Raw genomic sequence first — 13604 nt, forward strand, 5'->3', positions numbered from 1 at the left:
AACACAGACCAGATTTTCTATTGTTAGGTTGGGGTTTTTTAAGGGCATTAATAGGCTTAAAAAAAATTAGAGATACAGAGATGCAGCTTTGACTCAAGGAGCTTTTAAAATTATGGTTTTCTTCCTTAGGTAAAACAGTGAGTCATTGGCTTAATTTCAGGGTGGATGGATTTAAAAGTAGGTAATAGTAATGGCAATGAGTGAAGATAAATTCACCAGGAAATGAAAAATAACAAATCAGCTTACAAAGACCTGCATTTTTTTAATTCATATATTTTTCATGACTTGTATATTTCTTTTTTTAATTATGTATGCATATACGGCAATAAAATCTGCTAATAAGCAAACTATAGTCTTTTTTTCCAGCAATCAAAAATAAAACCTTTTTATCATTTTTAGAAAAAAAGAAGTTCTAACTTATGTCAGGTAAAAAACTATCTCAAGATATAAAATGAATGAAACAAGTTTACTTTGAATATCTGCTTGAAAGATTATGTATAACAAACAACATACAGTGCAAGCCATAAAATGATAATAATTTGTCAATGCTCAATAGAATAGTTACCTAGTTATTATACAAATTGAATACCTGGATTAAAAGACAGAAAAAATACTGAAGACTTCTTTGGGGGCAAATAAGATTTAAAAAAAAAAAAAAACAAAAACAAAAACAAAAAACCCCCAACGTATAACTACACCAATCTATGGCTTCCTTTAACCATTTCCAAATTTAATACCTCTTCAGATGAATGATCATCTTTATTTTGCTCTTTAAAGGAAGGTTAGTGCAAGCAGTCTGCCAATCACAAAATGTGCCAATTTTACAAAGATATAATAATTAAATTATCACTTTGTTGCAACTGTGGAGATTAAGACCCACTATTTTCATACATTAAGAGGTACCGGATGTGGCTCAGGCTGCATAGTCTTCCCCACCACCCTTTCCTTATGCATAAACAGGATGAAAGGGTGCGATGAGGCAGTAACTAGTCTTGCTAAAGGCTGAGAGACTGGAAAGGTGAGAGCTTCACACTGGGCTGAGCTGAGCTGTTTTATTCAATATACTCCTGTCACCTCGCAAATAAAGTGAGGGAGAGAGGTCAGTGCAAGCTGTCAGTGCTTCAGCCTTTACTGGCATTCATCTGCTGAGTGTTTTAAATGAATGAAGCTTTTGTTTTCAAATGCCTTCAAAACATGTTTTCTTTTCTATCTCAAGACCTAACACTCCCATAATGCAAACACATCAAAAGCACTCCAGCACACTGCGTTAGAGCTTTGGCGTTCACAGACTGCTTGCAGAAGTAAATTAATGGTGAGGCTTGACCATAGGAAACAAGAGGGAGCAGCTTCTCCTTCCTAAAAAAATTGCTTTGTGTGACAGAACACAGAGTAGAGAGTAACAGTAGCCCCAGCTTGGGCTTCTCATTAGCAATCTTGACCACTTACATGTTAAGAAATGGAGTCTAAAGAATATCAGCACCAAACAAGAAGTTTCAACCATAGGATCTGCCAGCTGCAGAAAATGAATAGTGCCTGCCCAGGCCAAGCACCATTATCTATTTATTTCCATTCTCCTCCAAACACAACATGTTTCCCACAACTACTTTTGGTCTATTTCTTCTTTCTCTTAATAAAGAATCAGAGCAAACCCACTGCTGAACAATACAAGTGTCATGGTTTAACCCCAGCCAGCAACTGAACACCACACAGCCACTCACTCACACCCCTCCCTGCCCAGTGGGATGGGGGAGAAAATTGGGAAAAGTAGTAAAACTCACGGGTTGAGATAAGAACAGTTTAATAGAACAGAAAGGAAGAAACTAATAATGATAATGATAACACTAATAAAATGGTAACAGTAATAATAAAAGGATTGGAATATACAAATGATGCGCAGGGCAATTGCTCACTACTTGCCAACCAACGCCCAGTTAGTCCTTGAGCAGCGATCCCCCTGCCCCCACTCCCCCCAGTTTATATACTAGATGGGATGTCACACGGTATGGAATACCCCTTTGGCCACTTTGGGTCAGCTGCCCTGGCTGTGTCTCCTCACAGCTTCCGTGCCCCTCCAGCCTTCTCGCTGGCTGGGCATGGGAAGCTGAAAAATCCTTGACTTAGTCTAAACACTACTGAGCAACAACTGAAAACATCAGTGTTATCAACATTCTTCTGATACTGAACTCAAAACATAGCACTGTACCAGCTACTAGGAAGACAATTAACTCTATCCCAGCTGAAACCAGGACAACAAGTAACAAAGTTGGGGGATATGAAAAGATCTAAAAGTATACAGAGTTCGTCAGCCTGAAATTTTATCTGTGTAGCATTCCATACAACAAACAGGTCTACCATGTTATAAATCTTCTTAAGCTTTTTCTTTGAACAAATTGCTGCTCTGAATGATGCAACACTAGCTATTTCACCTAAGAGTGACTGATAAATGACATGATCCACAGCCTCCAGAGCTCTCTCTACACTTACTATCTTTAATCTTGTGCTAAAGGCATGTCAGTGGCTATCTCCATCCATTGCATTACCTTCACTATTCAGTCTTACAAAAGCCTCAGTTTTTCCACTCATGTCTATATGGAAGAAGTCACTTAAACTAAAAGTATCAAGAGAGACCATGAAACTTCCAATCCACTGTGTTTAACCCTTTCTTCTGTTCCACAACATGACTGGGGAACCTTATGAAAATTTTAAGACTTCTCACTTAAATATAGGATGCAGGGTCTCAGAAAGAGTGATGACTTTATCTAATAAAGATGGTTTGGATGCAGATTATTTTAGAAGATTATTTGCAATCCCCTTAACAGTTCCACTGCTTTTAAACTTTTGAGTGACCTTTACTAATTCTGTACCAACAGAGCTCATAATGTTATAAGAAGGAAAAGTCTAGCTGACAAGAATCTAGCATAACTACACATCACTTCCAATACTGATCAACCAAAAACTCTGCTAAAAACTGCACAATAACCCCACTATCAGGAACACTGTGTAATTGTTCCTTTTTTTTTTTTTTAATTCTGCACCCCTCAGTACTACAGTGATGTCACATATACTTCCAAGAAGAAAGAAAACCAAAATATATTCCAACTTCTAAAACACTATGGTGTCTTACCAGCTGACAGCATGTTTTCATTACAGGCAAAAGCCAGGAGCACAAGTGAGGCACAGGGAAAACAGATATAATTGCAGGAGAGGCAAGCACATTATTAGTAATAAAAAGTGACATGGTCACAGCACTAGTAAGAGCCACAAGGAGGTCCACTGTATGAACTTTTCATGCCAGAAGGCACATAGGAGACCATGAGAAAAGCATTTCCTTACATAAAAATGTAATGACTAATATCCATGAGCAACTAGAAGGAAATGTTGCGTTTCCCAGAAGATTTCAGCAGGATTTCTCTGCCTCTATGGTAAAGCCTTCACACTATGTAATAAGGATAAAACCAGCATCTATCAATAAAAGTCAGTTGAGAGTGTTTGTCTATGCAATTCTGTAAGACAGACACTATCTTTCCTGAGGTTAAAGACGCTGCAAGCTGCCATTTTAGAGTTCTGTATTAATTCTTTGCCTCTAAAAAAAATAACCGGCAAGGTTATCAAGAATGTTTCTATAAAGTTTAAGTTCTGTTTTGAAGTTCTGGTTTAGCCTTGATCTTCCTCAGACAAACTGCTACTTGTCCTTCAGGACTTCCCTATTGTTATAACTGGAGCATAAAGATGAAGAAAAGCTGGAGCTCAGAAATTAAAATGGTGGGTAATGAAGTTAGTGACACAGTCACATATCAATCACTAATAGATAGGGATTTGGAAGATTTACTTCAATGGTGGTAAGACTACAAATTTAGCATATTCTCTCTACTGGATGATTTTTTCTCAAAAGACATTAACAGTACTCTTTTAGTAGCTAGTTATTGTTATCTTTTAGGATGAAATTCCCATTTCAGCTCAGCAGGAATAGCATTATTATATGAAGTAGGGATAATCACTCCATAAAAGTTAATGTAAAGCTACTCCCCACCAAAAAATGTTTATACTTAAGTTTAAATAAGCACAATTTTTTGGTGATTTAGAAGGCACTGATGAAACATTTTTTAAGGTACACAAAAATATCTTAATTTTTGCAAAGAATCTTTGCTTCTCCATCTGTTCAATCAAACAATTGTATTACAACATTTAATATTGGCTTCTTTTGATAATCTAAAAGAAACTTATAAATGCTGGGAAAACTGCATTTAGGGCATGTATAAACTCGCCAATGATGTTTCTAACTGCTGAGATACACAGATGAAAAAAACAAGATAAATACAAAGCATTCTCAGACATGTCCCTTCCAGGGATAGCTAGTGGTTTAAGAAAAAAAAAAAAAAAAAGAAAACTCACTAGAAAAAGTGCAACCTAATGATTTGGATATGACTACACCGACAAAACTTTGCATATACCTTTGCATGAGTTTTTCTTCTCTGTTTCAGACACTTAACCAGCATGACGAGTAAAAGCTTAGAGTTAGAAACCAAAAATATCACAGATTAATCTGTGGGGAGATATTCTTGGTTTACACAGATTGTAATATTGTGATCAACTGCACATTCAGTGCCTATTATTTTTAATCTTCAAACAATATTACTTTTATTAAGATAGGCCTGGAGTTAAGTTCTAACATCAGACCTCTTCCTCTACATTCCATCATATTTTTGCAAGACAAGCTACAACTAATACTAACTCAAGACAATAAGTGCTACTCACTAATGTGTGGATTCAAATTATGAACTCAACCATTTTGAAGGCAGAAAAATCCACACCCACATCACATGAATATTTTGAAACAAATTCAAACTCTCCTATGCAATTTATCGTACCAAACTTTATCGGACACTATCCAATACTATCCTTACCAATGATGCAAAGAACTATCCTTACAAAGATTCCATAATTCTGAAAACCTGCTACATCCAATTTTTTTTTTATTTCCCTTTTTCCACTTCTTTTTTCCTGCTGGAATGCCTCAAAAATATTTTTATACTACAAGCATCATTAAAAGCTAAGGTTTTGTAATTGTGAGAAACCAGCAAAAGCCAACACCTAACGCAGCAAACTGATTGCATTCATTCTCTGAGTTAATAGTTAAACTACAACCAGTTTAGAAATTGATCTAAGAGCCATCCTGAAGAAAGTCCTTGCTTTAGACCCACAGTATAATGTAATTTCCTCCTCCACAATATAACCTATTCTAATTTAAAACAAAAAATGTACATATTTATATTTACATATAAATTTTATGTGCTTTAAGGCTAAGATTTAAGAATCTCATGTAATCGTCTCGTTATGCCTATGTGTGCAATCATACCAGATATATCCTGTTTTGTTTACAGGGTGGCTACAGCATACAATGCACAAAACGGACAAGAAGGATTTTCTAAATTTTGCCTCACTTTTTAGATAAAACTACATTAATATGTGTAGGTATATAAAACTTCCTAGATCTTTCTTGTAAGTTACATATATAAAATAATAAACTTGTATTTTCCAAGAACAGTTTCTCTTGAAAGGTAGATACAACCCAAATACTTGTGTTTCACAATAATTGTTGTCTCATCATAAAAAAAGATTTTTATAATTAAGGGTGAATTTTTAGCCTTTCTGAAATCATCATTTTGTCACCATTTTCCTGTGATGAATCAGAATTTCATCAGAAACACTAGAGCTAAGGTCTAATTAATACCATTAGCAACGTTTTAGTTTGGAATAGATTCAACAGCTTTTTCTGTTACTTTTCAATCTTGGTTTTGTAACACTTGTGCATTTTCATTCTTCCCCATCTTAACAGCATACAGATTAAGTTTAAAAAATGCTTGATATAGTTGTTTTTAACAAGGGTTATATCTAAAGCAATAAAGATTCCTTTATTTGAAAATATGTAGACACAGAGATGATCGGGGAGGTTATAAGGAAACACTATTCTAAAATTTCCTTTTATGCTCTCATTTGCGCTTTTAATTTGTATTGAACCTTAATCCTCATTCAGTTAATTTGGCAACATTCATACCAGATCCAGTGTATTTACAGCACATATTAAAAAAATCCACAAAAAAATGACATAAAAAAAACGGTGAGAAACCCCAAACCTAATTTCTACAATGATAGCGATTCTTCATCAGAAAGAAACAGCAGTTACCTTGATGAAGCTTGAACTTTACTTGATTCAGGAATTTCTGGCACAGGTCGATGCCTTAATATAAAAGACCGGCTTGCTCTTGGAAATACTTTCATGCAGTTTTGCGTATAAGAATAATATAAGTCATTGTCTATCATTTCTCCTTTAAACTTAAAGAATGGAGAATTTGGCTCACTATCAGATAAATCATCCTCAACTGCAAACATCAGATGTTTGTTTTCATTGTATTTTGTCTCACATGAATGAGCAAATGAAGAAGGAGGATCATGAAATGCCAAACAGCAAGCCAAGTGCTCATCAGCTTGGTATGCAGCAGCTTCTTCCAGTGATGTATCTGGCTGAGTATTCATCTTAATACTTCCACTTGGATTGACAGCTTTTAGTATGCTGTCTGAATTCTGGTATAGACTAGAAAAATCCAAATCTGTAAAGCTATCATCATTTGCCTCCAATAAGTTTTGCTCTGCAAGTTCAAACCTTTCTTTATCAATGTAAGCTTTATTAAGTTGTTCTGACAATGTTGCAGCTATCAAGCTAGTCTCATCTACACTGGAATTGCTTATTGGAGACTCCTGATCCGAGGACGAATATTGCTTCTCTTCCAAACCTTTCAAGTCTTTGAATTTTAGATTTTCACAGAAAAGAGAATTTCTTTGCATTTTTGAAAGAGTGGTGTCTAATTGCTTAAGAATCCTTCTGCGGTGCCCTGTAGGCAACACTCCCATTTGCTGAAGCACACTGTTATTTATTCCCACGCAATCTGTCACAATGTTATAGCCATATTCTTTAAAGTTAGGAAGATACTGCCCCAAGTTAATGTTGACCAAGAATTCTTCAATTTCAGTGTCATTGCCTGTGGATGACATGATGGCAGCTTCATTCCGAATACTGCCCCGCACAGTCATGTAGACATATAGTCAGGATGTGTGCATATTCACTAGCAACAAAGCTCTCTAAATTTGGTGTCAGCCAACCAATGGAGAATATGTTTCTTCAAGACACTTCTTCGAGTTTCTTCAGTTCCAACTGATTTTTTTTAAAGACTGAAAACCTGTGGAAAAGAAAAAGGGCATTAAAAAAAAATTCCCAGCTGAATTCACATTAATCTTGGATAAAATTTCAAAAGGCTCCCTGTGATTTCTACAGTAACATTTTTAAATTGCTTATATATGAAAATTTCAAGGAGGGTAAACAGCATAACCTCTCCATCCTTTTATCTTTCCATCCTTTTATCTTGGCCTGTATAAAGAGAATAGGGAAATCAGTCTTAGCACAAGGAATACAGTCTGAAAACATATAATCCTAGTAGTTATGTTAAAATGAACAGCTAAGAGATGAACCACTTATCTACATACACACTCTCTTATTACACAGTACTTGGATATAAGAGGGATAAAAAGTGATCTAAGACCAGAGCTGACACCCAAAGCTTTCCTATTCCCACGCTAGCACCAGTTAACTACAGCATAGGGCTTCTACTTCCTTATGTTCTGAGCTTTAAACTCTTTTTTACACAGAAACACACTTTCAATGGGAAAAAGGAAAAATGACTGGCTAGAACATTCTATGTGAACTGCTGGTTCAAGCCCTCTTCTATTGAGAATCCAACTGAACAAGTACCATAACCAATAAAATACTTGACAAAGGTAAAATCACTTCTGAGGGGGGGGGGACAGGACAGGGGGGAAGCGCCTTAACTGTTTAAATAAGCACAGTCAGAAAGCTATGGAGGTGATCAAGATACATCTTGCAGATCAGGCCCTTCAAAGAACTGTCACGAGGGGAAACAGGTAACTACTAGCTTTTCAACTCTGTCAAGGAAGCATTTTTCCCTTGGCTACAAACAGTAGCAGAGGCATAACCCCATAGGCAAGTCTGGCCTCCATGCTAGGGATATTTGATATCTCAAGTGCCCATGACAGTTTTGCCTCAGTATTTCCCAACTCAGCTCTTGCACTCTCCAGATTCCACCTGAGTTCTTCTTTCACGGGCCATATCCAAATTCACGATTTACAGAATCCAAAGCAGACAAAGAACCTACCATTCTGAAGGTGTTTGAGACAGCCTGAAATCACATCTCTTTAAAGAAGGTTTCAGATCAACAGCAGTCAACAGGTTTTTTCACCTCTCTCTTCCTGTATAAAGAGTAAATTGGCCTTAGGGAAACCTGCTGACTGTAGCAGCTGTCCTGGCGTGCAGGTACTAGCCTTAAGCAGCCTGGAAAAGAAAGAACAGCTTCAGTAGAATGGCATAAGACTTAAGTAGCAATTAGAAAGAAAAGAAATCATATGCCCAGAATATATCCATGGTAGTAGGTATTGATACCTTATTCTTCAAAGTATTTCCTGACAAAAAGGGCACTACTTTATGATCTAGAATTGAAGCTTAAAAGATTGCCTACTTTTGTACTGTATCAATTCCTCCAATAAAGGGCAAAACCTCTTCCTGTAAGATTTCCCCAATGTCTTTTGAATAACTAAGTTATTATTCAGAAAAGCAGTCATAAATAAATCTTTACACCGCACCTCATTCCCCAAAGCCACAAACAAATAAATATAAGTTTAAAATCCTGTACTGAATGGAGCACAACTGTTATCACTGCTACTGGCAATTGCTGCACTAACTCTATCACTAGAAGTCTTTTCTTGCAAAATTTTGTGAATAACTATTACTCCCACACTTGCAAAAAGTGGTAATCGAAATCAGGTAAAAAACAAACCTGTTCATACTTACACCACACATATATATATATAATGTAACATAATAAGAAGAAAAAAAAGATTATTAATAAACCCACAATTTTCTGGGAGTTGTAAAAATCAATGCAGCACACTTACTATAAGTGTTCTACTATTTAAAATACGTCTTTGGATTCTTGCTAATCTCTTTAACTTCATTTTGGGGGCAGTATTTTTTATCAGCTTTGATCACTGTCCACAAGTCTGAGAAGTGTCTTATTATCCTGAATATGAAATTCACACAATTAAAACTTTTTACAGCGAGAACTCTATAGGCCAATCAGATAGCAACCTCTCAAGAGAGATGAAGTTTGTTAGGGAGTTAACCCTCACTAAAAGATTCCTAAGTCATTTAAATTCAAAAAGCTTTGCATTGAGCTAAACTGATTAACAATCAGCTTTTAGATTTAACTTTGTCCTTTCCCAACCTGCGTACTTATCTAAACACTCATCATTCCTTTAAAAGTTTCAGACATCAACATTTCCTCAAGCTTTTCATGTAAGCCTCTAGCCACAAAAGATAAAATTCAACAGCATGGCCTCCACCCATCTCTAAACCCTGAAAAATACAAATATAAATACATAGTCTCTTAAGAAGTTGTATATATATTCTGAGTATAGAATGAGAAATAACTAGTACAGAAACTACTAAAGTAAGCAAAAAGTATCAGGCAGGCACTGTTTGTGCCAGAGAATAGTCTTTCATGTACCCATTAATGGAAAAAAAAAAAAAAAAAACAAAACAAAACAAAAAAAACACCAACCACCACATGTTCAAGTGTATAAAACTCCTACAAGGTTAGCATATCAGTCTAAGCATTTTAAAGTTGGAGTTGCAATTGGTTATCTCAGCCACCTCCACCTTCCTTGGCAGTTCTGGGTTTCATGGTGGTGTTTGGGTATTTTTTTCCCCTGAGGTGTTAGTGTTTATTTTCAGACAGTATCATTTTCTCAGTCCCTCCACCTTCAGCAGTAACAAAAAAGACACTTAGGAAAGTAGCTTTTAGTTATATATTCATAAATAAATATACATTTTTATATAAGTGTATATATTTATACCCCCACACACTCTTTTCAGTATCTAAATACTGGTTTTTCTACATGCGGTAACTTGCCTACACCTTATTCTGGAACACCTCCAGTGTTGTTACTTCAAGAATTCAAATAGCCATGTATTATCAGTTATTTGGATCCCAACCCATCTCTCTATAAACCACATAACAATGCAGAGGATTACCTAGCACAGAACAAACTTTGTTTCCAAATTTGCAAGAACCATTACTTTTTGCAGTGTACTTTATAAACAAAACATGCAGTACACCAAGAAAGGAAGAAACTGCCTGCTGAGAAGGCAGTTTGACCACAAAGTGCCAACACTGCTAGAAGCTGAAGCCCAAGCCATTTTCTGTTTCTATACTGTCTGGGTTTCAGCTGGATAGAAACCATAAATGCATCCATCAAGATTTATAAAGACATGTTATAGATCTGGCCTAGCTATACAGCTGGTTAGATACCAGTAAGTTCATAGTCACACCTATTTTGTGGGTCTGAGCAAAGGGTTATACTGACACCTGTTTTAGTTTGACTACTCAGCCAAAGATTCAAGTAACAAACAGCTAAACAAATCTACACACACTCCTGAATGTTTGCATCGCAGGCTAGAAGAGAAACACTGAATGGTTTCTTACAATGGTTTATCCTTACTAAAGGCTTAAGTTCAAGAACCATACAGAAAAGCAGAACTCAAGGACCACCTTACCCAGTATATTAATCTATTTCAATGTAATTAATATCAATTAAAAAAGAATTTAATCTCCTCCATAGCTTTAATTGCCGAATAAGTCATAACAAACCGTAAGGAATGTTTGTACAGCATCGGGTACGTGGTGTGTATGTATATATGATGTATACACATTTATATGCATACATTGATTTTCACATCCATATTTGTACCACAACAAGTTTCAGTAAACAATAGTCTTCAACATTAGTGCACATGGTTGCATACATCCTGCAAAACAAAACTTTTCCTCTCAGCAGCAAGGCAAAACAGATTTTTCCTACAGTTTTTGATAGAAATAAATATCAAAAAAAGAAAAGAAAAAAAAAACAAGGGGAATTTGGCCTTGCTTTAATAAAAATGATTCTTGCTGTACTATCACATTCTCCAATATAGAATAACTAAGACAAAAGTCATCATTCAACATGGTTACTAAAAACAGGAAAATGTTGTAGCGTTTATACAAAAATCAAGCTTCTTGGAAGACACTTGACCATTCAATTTTATAGGAATGAAGGTAAAACATCTAAATTGCTACGTGGAAAAAACAATACAAAGGAAACCATCTGGGCTTTTTTTCCAAGAAAATATGTTTTGGCAGGACACGAATTGCAATTTGTGTTGCATATCCCAAGCCTTATATGGGATCATCCAAATTTCTTTCACAGAAGATGATGTTTCTCACACTTCTTTTCAAACTGATTTTCATGTTCTGTCTTTTCCCATCTTATGGAAGGGGCTTAGACAAGGAGGTACAACAACTCAGAGTGGCATAACAGTTCTTTTTGTTTTACTAAAAGTGACATTGAAATAGAACCAATGAAAAATGACAACACTGGCACAGAAAAACATACGTAACTTTCAGGACCTTTCCTCACATGGAGGATAAGTACCTGCATCTAACATTCTGAAAACTGTATCAGTTGATTCTATGATTCTTCCATTCTATGATTTTCAAGTTGAAAAGTCTTCAGGACAACGTTGACTGGAAGATAGACAAACCTATGTTGAAGCAAGCAAGCAATCCAACTTTTAATAATGAAATGTGCAAGCAGTAACATATAGCTGAATATAGAAACGCTCAAGTGAGACTTTTTTCCTTTTTAAGATCACTACAGCTATTAGCCTGAAGAAAGCGTCAAACCTTCAGAAGTGCATGGCATGATAATCACACTTTAAGCAATCAGTTCAACAAATACAAGCAAGTTCAGGCTTGCTTCCAGCTTCTGCTAAACCATGTACTAGATTAAGAGCCAAACAAAGAGGTAAAAAACCAAACCAAAACAAAAAAACAGTACAACAGGACTTACCACTGTGCAGAATGAAATCTGCCAGTAGTGAATTTAATCTTCCCATTGTACTTAACTGCATACAAACTGACAAGATTAACGGGCCAAGAAAACGTTGTAGATCATTAAAGATCTTTCAAAAAATTTACATAATGCAATCTGTGTACTGACTGCATGCTAAAAAAAAAAAAAAGAAAAAAATCTCTCAAAAGACCTTTGTAAAGTGGTTACTTAATTCATTAACATTTGGGTCAACCCAGAGCAAGATAACCGATTGCAACAATTCTGATAGCACTGTTCCCCTTCCAAATGCAAGGAAGTTACTAAGTGTAGTTCGACGTAGGGGTAATTACGAAATACCTTTAATCACATCCTCTGTTAAAATGTTTCTCTGTTTTTTTTATTTCAGAACAGTTCTCTTTCAGAGAAAAGTTCAGCCACCTTCGCTATCTTGGAGTCAAACCTCATACTGCGAGAAATTCCAGTGGAACAACTTGCAGAGTCTCCAGAGTTATGAGCTGCATAGCACGAATAAGCAAGCTAAAGGTGGAATTGGTTGAGTACACTTTAGCAAGTTGCTGTGGCAACACTCGGGTGCTGTGTCATTCACTTTGTCTTTTCCGTCTAGGACATCCTAGTGGCTCTTTGACTTTCTCAAAATGAACTTCATGCATTTTCTGATAAAATTTCCAGAAATACACTGGCAGCTAACAAGAAGTCTGTTTGTGTCTAACTTCATAGAGTAAACAAACAGGCAAGAGTAAAGCACTGCTCCTTAGTATGACATTTACGTACAGACCGTTAAAATAATGTAAGCTAAAAAGAAAACAGGAGGAAAAAAAAATAAATACACGCCTTATTTTCTACCTGCCTACAAGCTATTTCTTGTCAGATTCCAACCTCGGTATCTGACACTTATCTGAGGCATGCCCTGTACCGAACCACTCGGCCTCGCCCCTCAACTCGCCGGCAACTTCAAAGCTGCTCTCCGGCAGGGCGGTTTTCGCCGGCCGCGGCGGTGCCGCCGGCGGGACCGGGACCGGGACCTCCAGCATCCCAGCAGCGGCCCGCAGAGAAGCTCCGTGCCGCCAGCGGCCCTGCCCGGCCCGGTCCTGCCCGGCCCGGGGCGCAGGCCGCCGCGCACAGGGCAGCAGGCGGGCAGTCCTTGCCCTCCACCTCGCAAACTCCGCAGCCCGCCGAGGCTGGCTTACCTCTGGCAAAAAGCAGCGGGGGAAGGGGGCAGAGGTAAGGAAGAGCAGGACTTCAGATCGCTTCAGCTTTCTTTTCTCTCCCCGGCTCTCCGCTCGCTTTCTTGCTTGCTTTCTCTTTCTTTCCTTCCTTCCTGCCCCCACACCCCACCCCCGCGCTGCTCCCCGGCAAGCCGCAAGCCGCGCCCGCGGCGCGGAGCTCGCTCGCTCGCTCCCTCCCTCCTTCCTTCCCTCCCTCCTGCGCTCCCGCAGAAGGCGGCCGCACCTAGGCGCGGGCGGGCAGCGCCTGCCGCTCCGCGCCCGGGCCGCCGGGGCGGGCGCTCAGGGCGTGCTCGCCGGGCAGCATATTTCTTGAGGAGTCAGGAGGAAGCCCGCTCGCAGCCGCGGGCTTCGGCTCTGGGAGCG

At 37.7% G+C, this 13604-nt stretch overlaps 1 protein-coding gene across 1 annotated transcript in view; it reads right to left on the minus strand.

Moving 5' to 3' along the window:
• ARAP2 (ArfGAP with RhoGAP domain, ankyrin repeat and PH domain 2) overlaps positions 1–13341 on the minus strand; it is a 133340-nt gene extending 119999 nt beyond the window's left edge. Inside the window, exons 1-3 of the mRNA XM_075024281.1 lie at positions 13203–13341; positions 8226–8401; positions 6185–7235 (exon numbers count right to left, since the gene is read on the minus strand). Of these exons, the coding sequence (XP_074880382.1) occupies positions 6185–7089 (905 nt within the window). The 5' untranslated portion in view covers positions 7090–7235; positions 8226–8401; positions 13203–13341. The remainder of the gene's footprint in view (positions 1–6184; positions 7236–8225; positions 8402–13202) is intronic.
• Between the last annotated feature and the right edge of the window lie 263 nt (positions 13342–13604).

Source organism: Buteo buteo, chromosome 1, assembly GCF_964188355.1.
Source record: "Buteo buteo chromosome 1, bButBut1.hap1.1, whole genome shotgun sequence".
Lineage (NCBI taxonomy): Eukaryota > Metazoa > Chordata > Aves > Accipitriformes > Accipitridae > Buteo > Buteo buteo.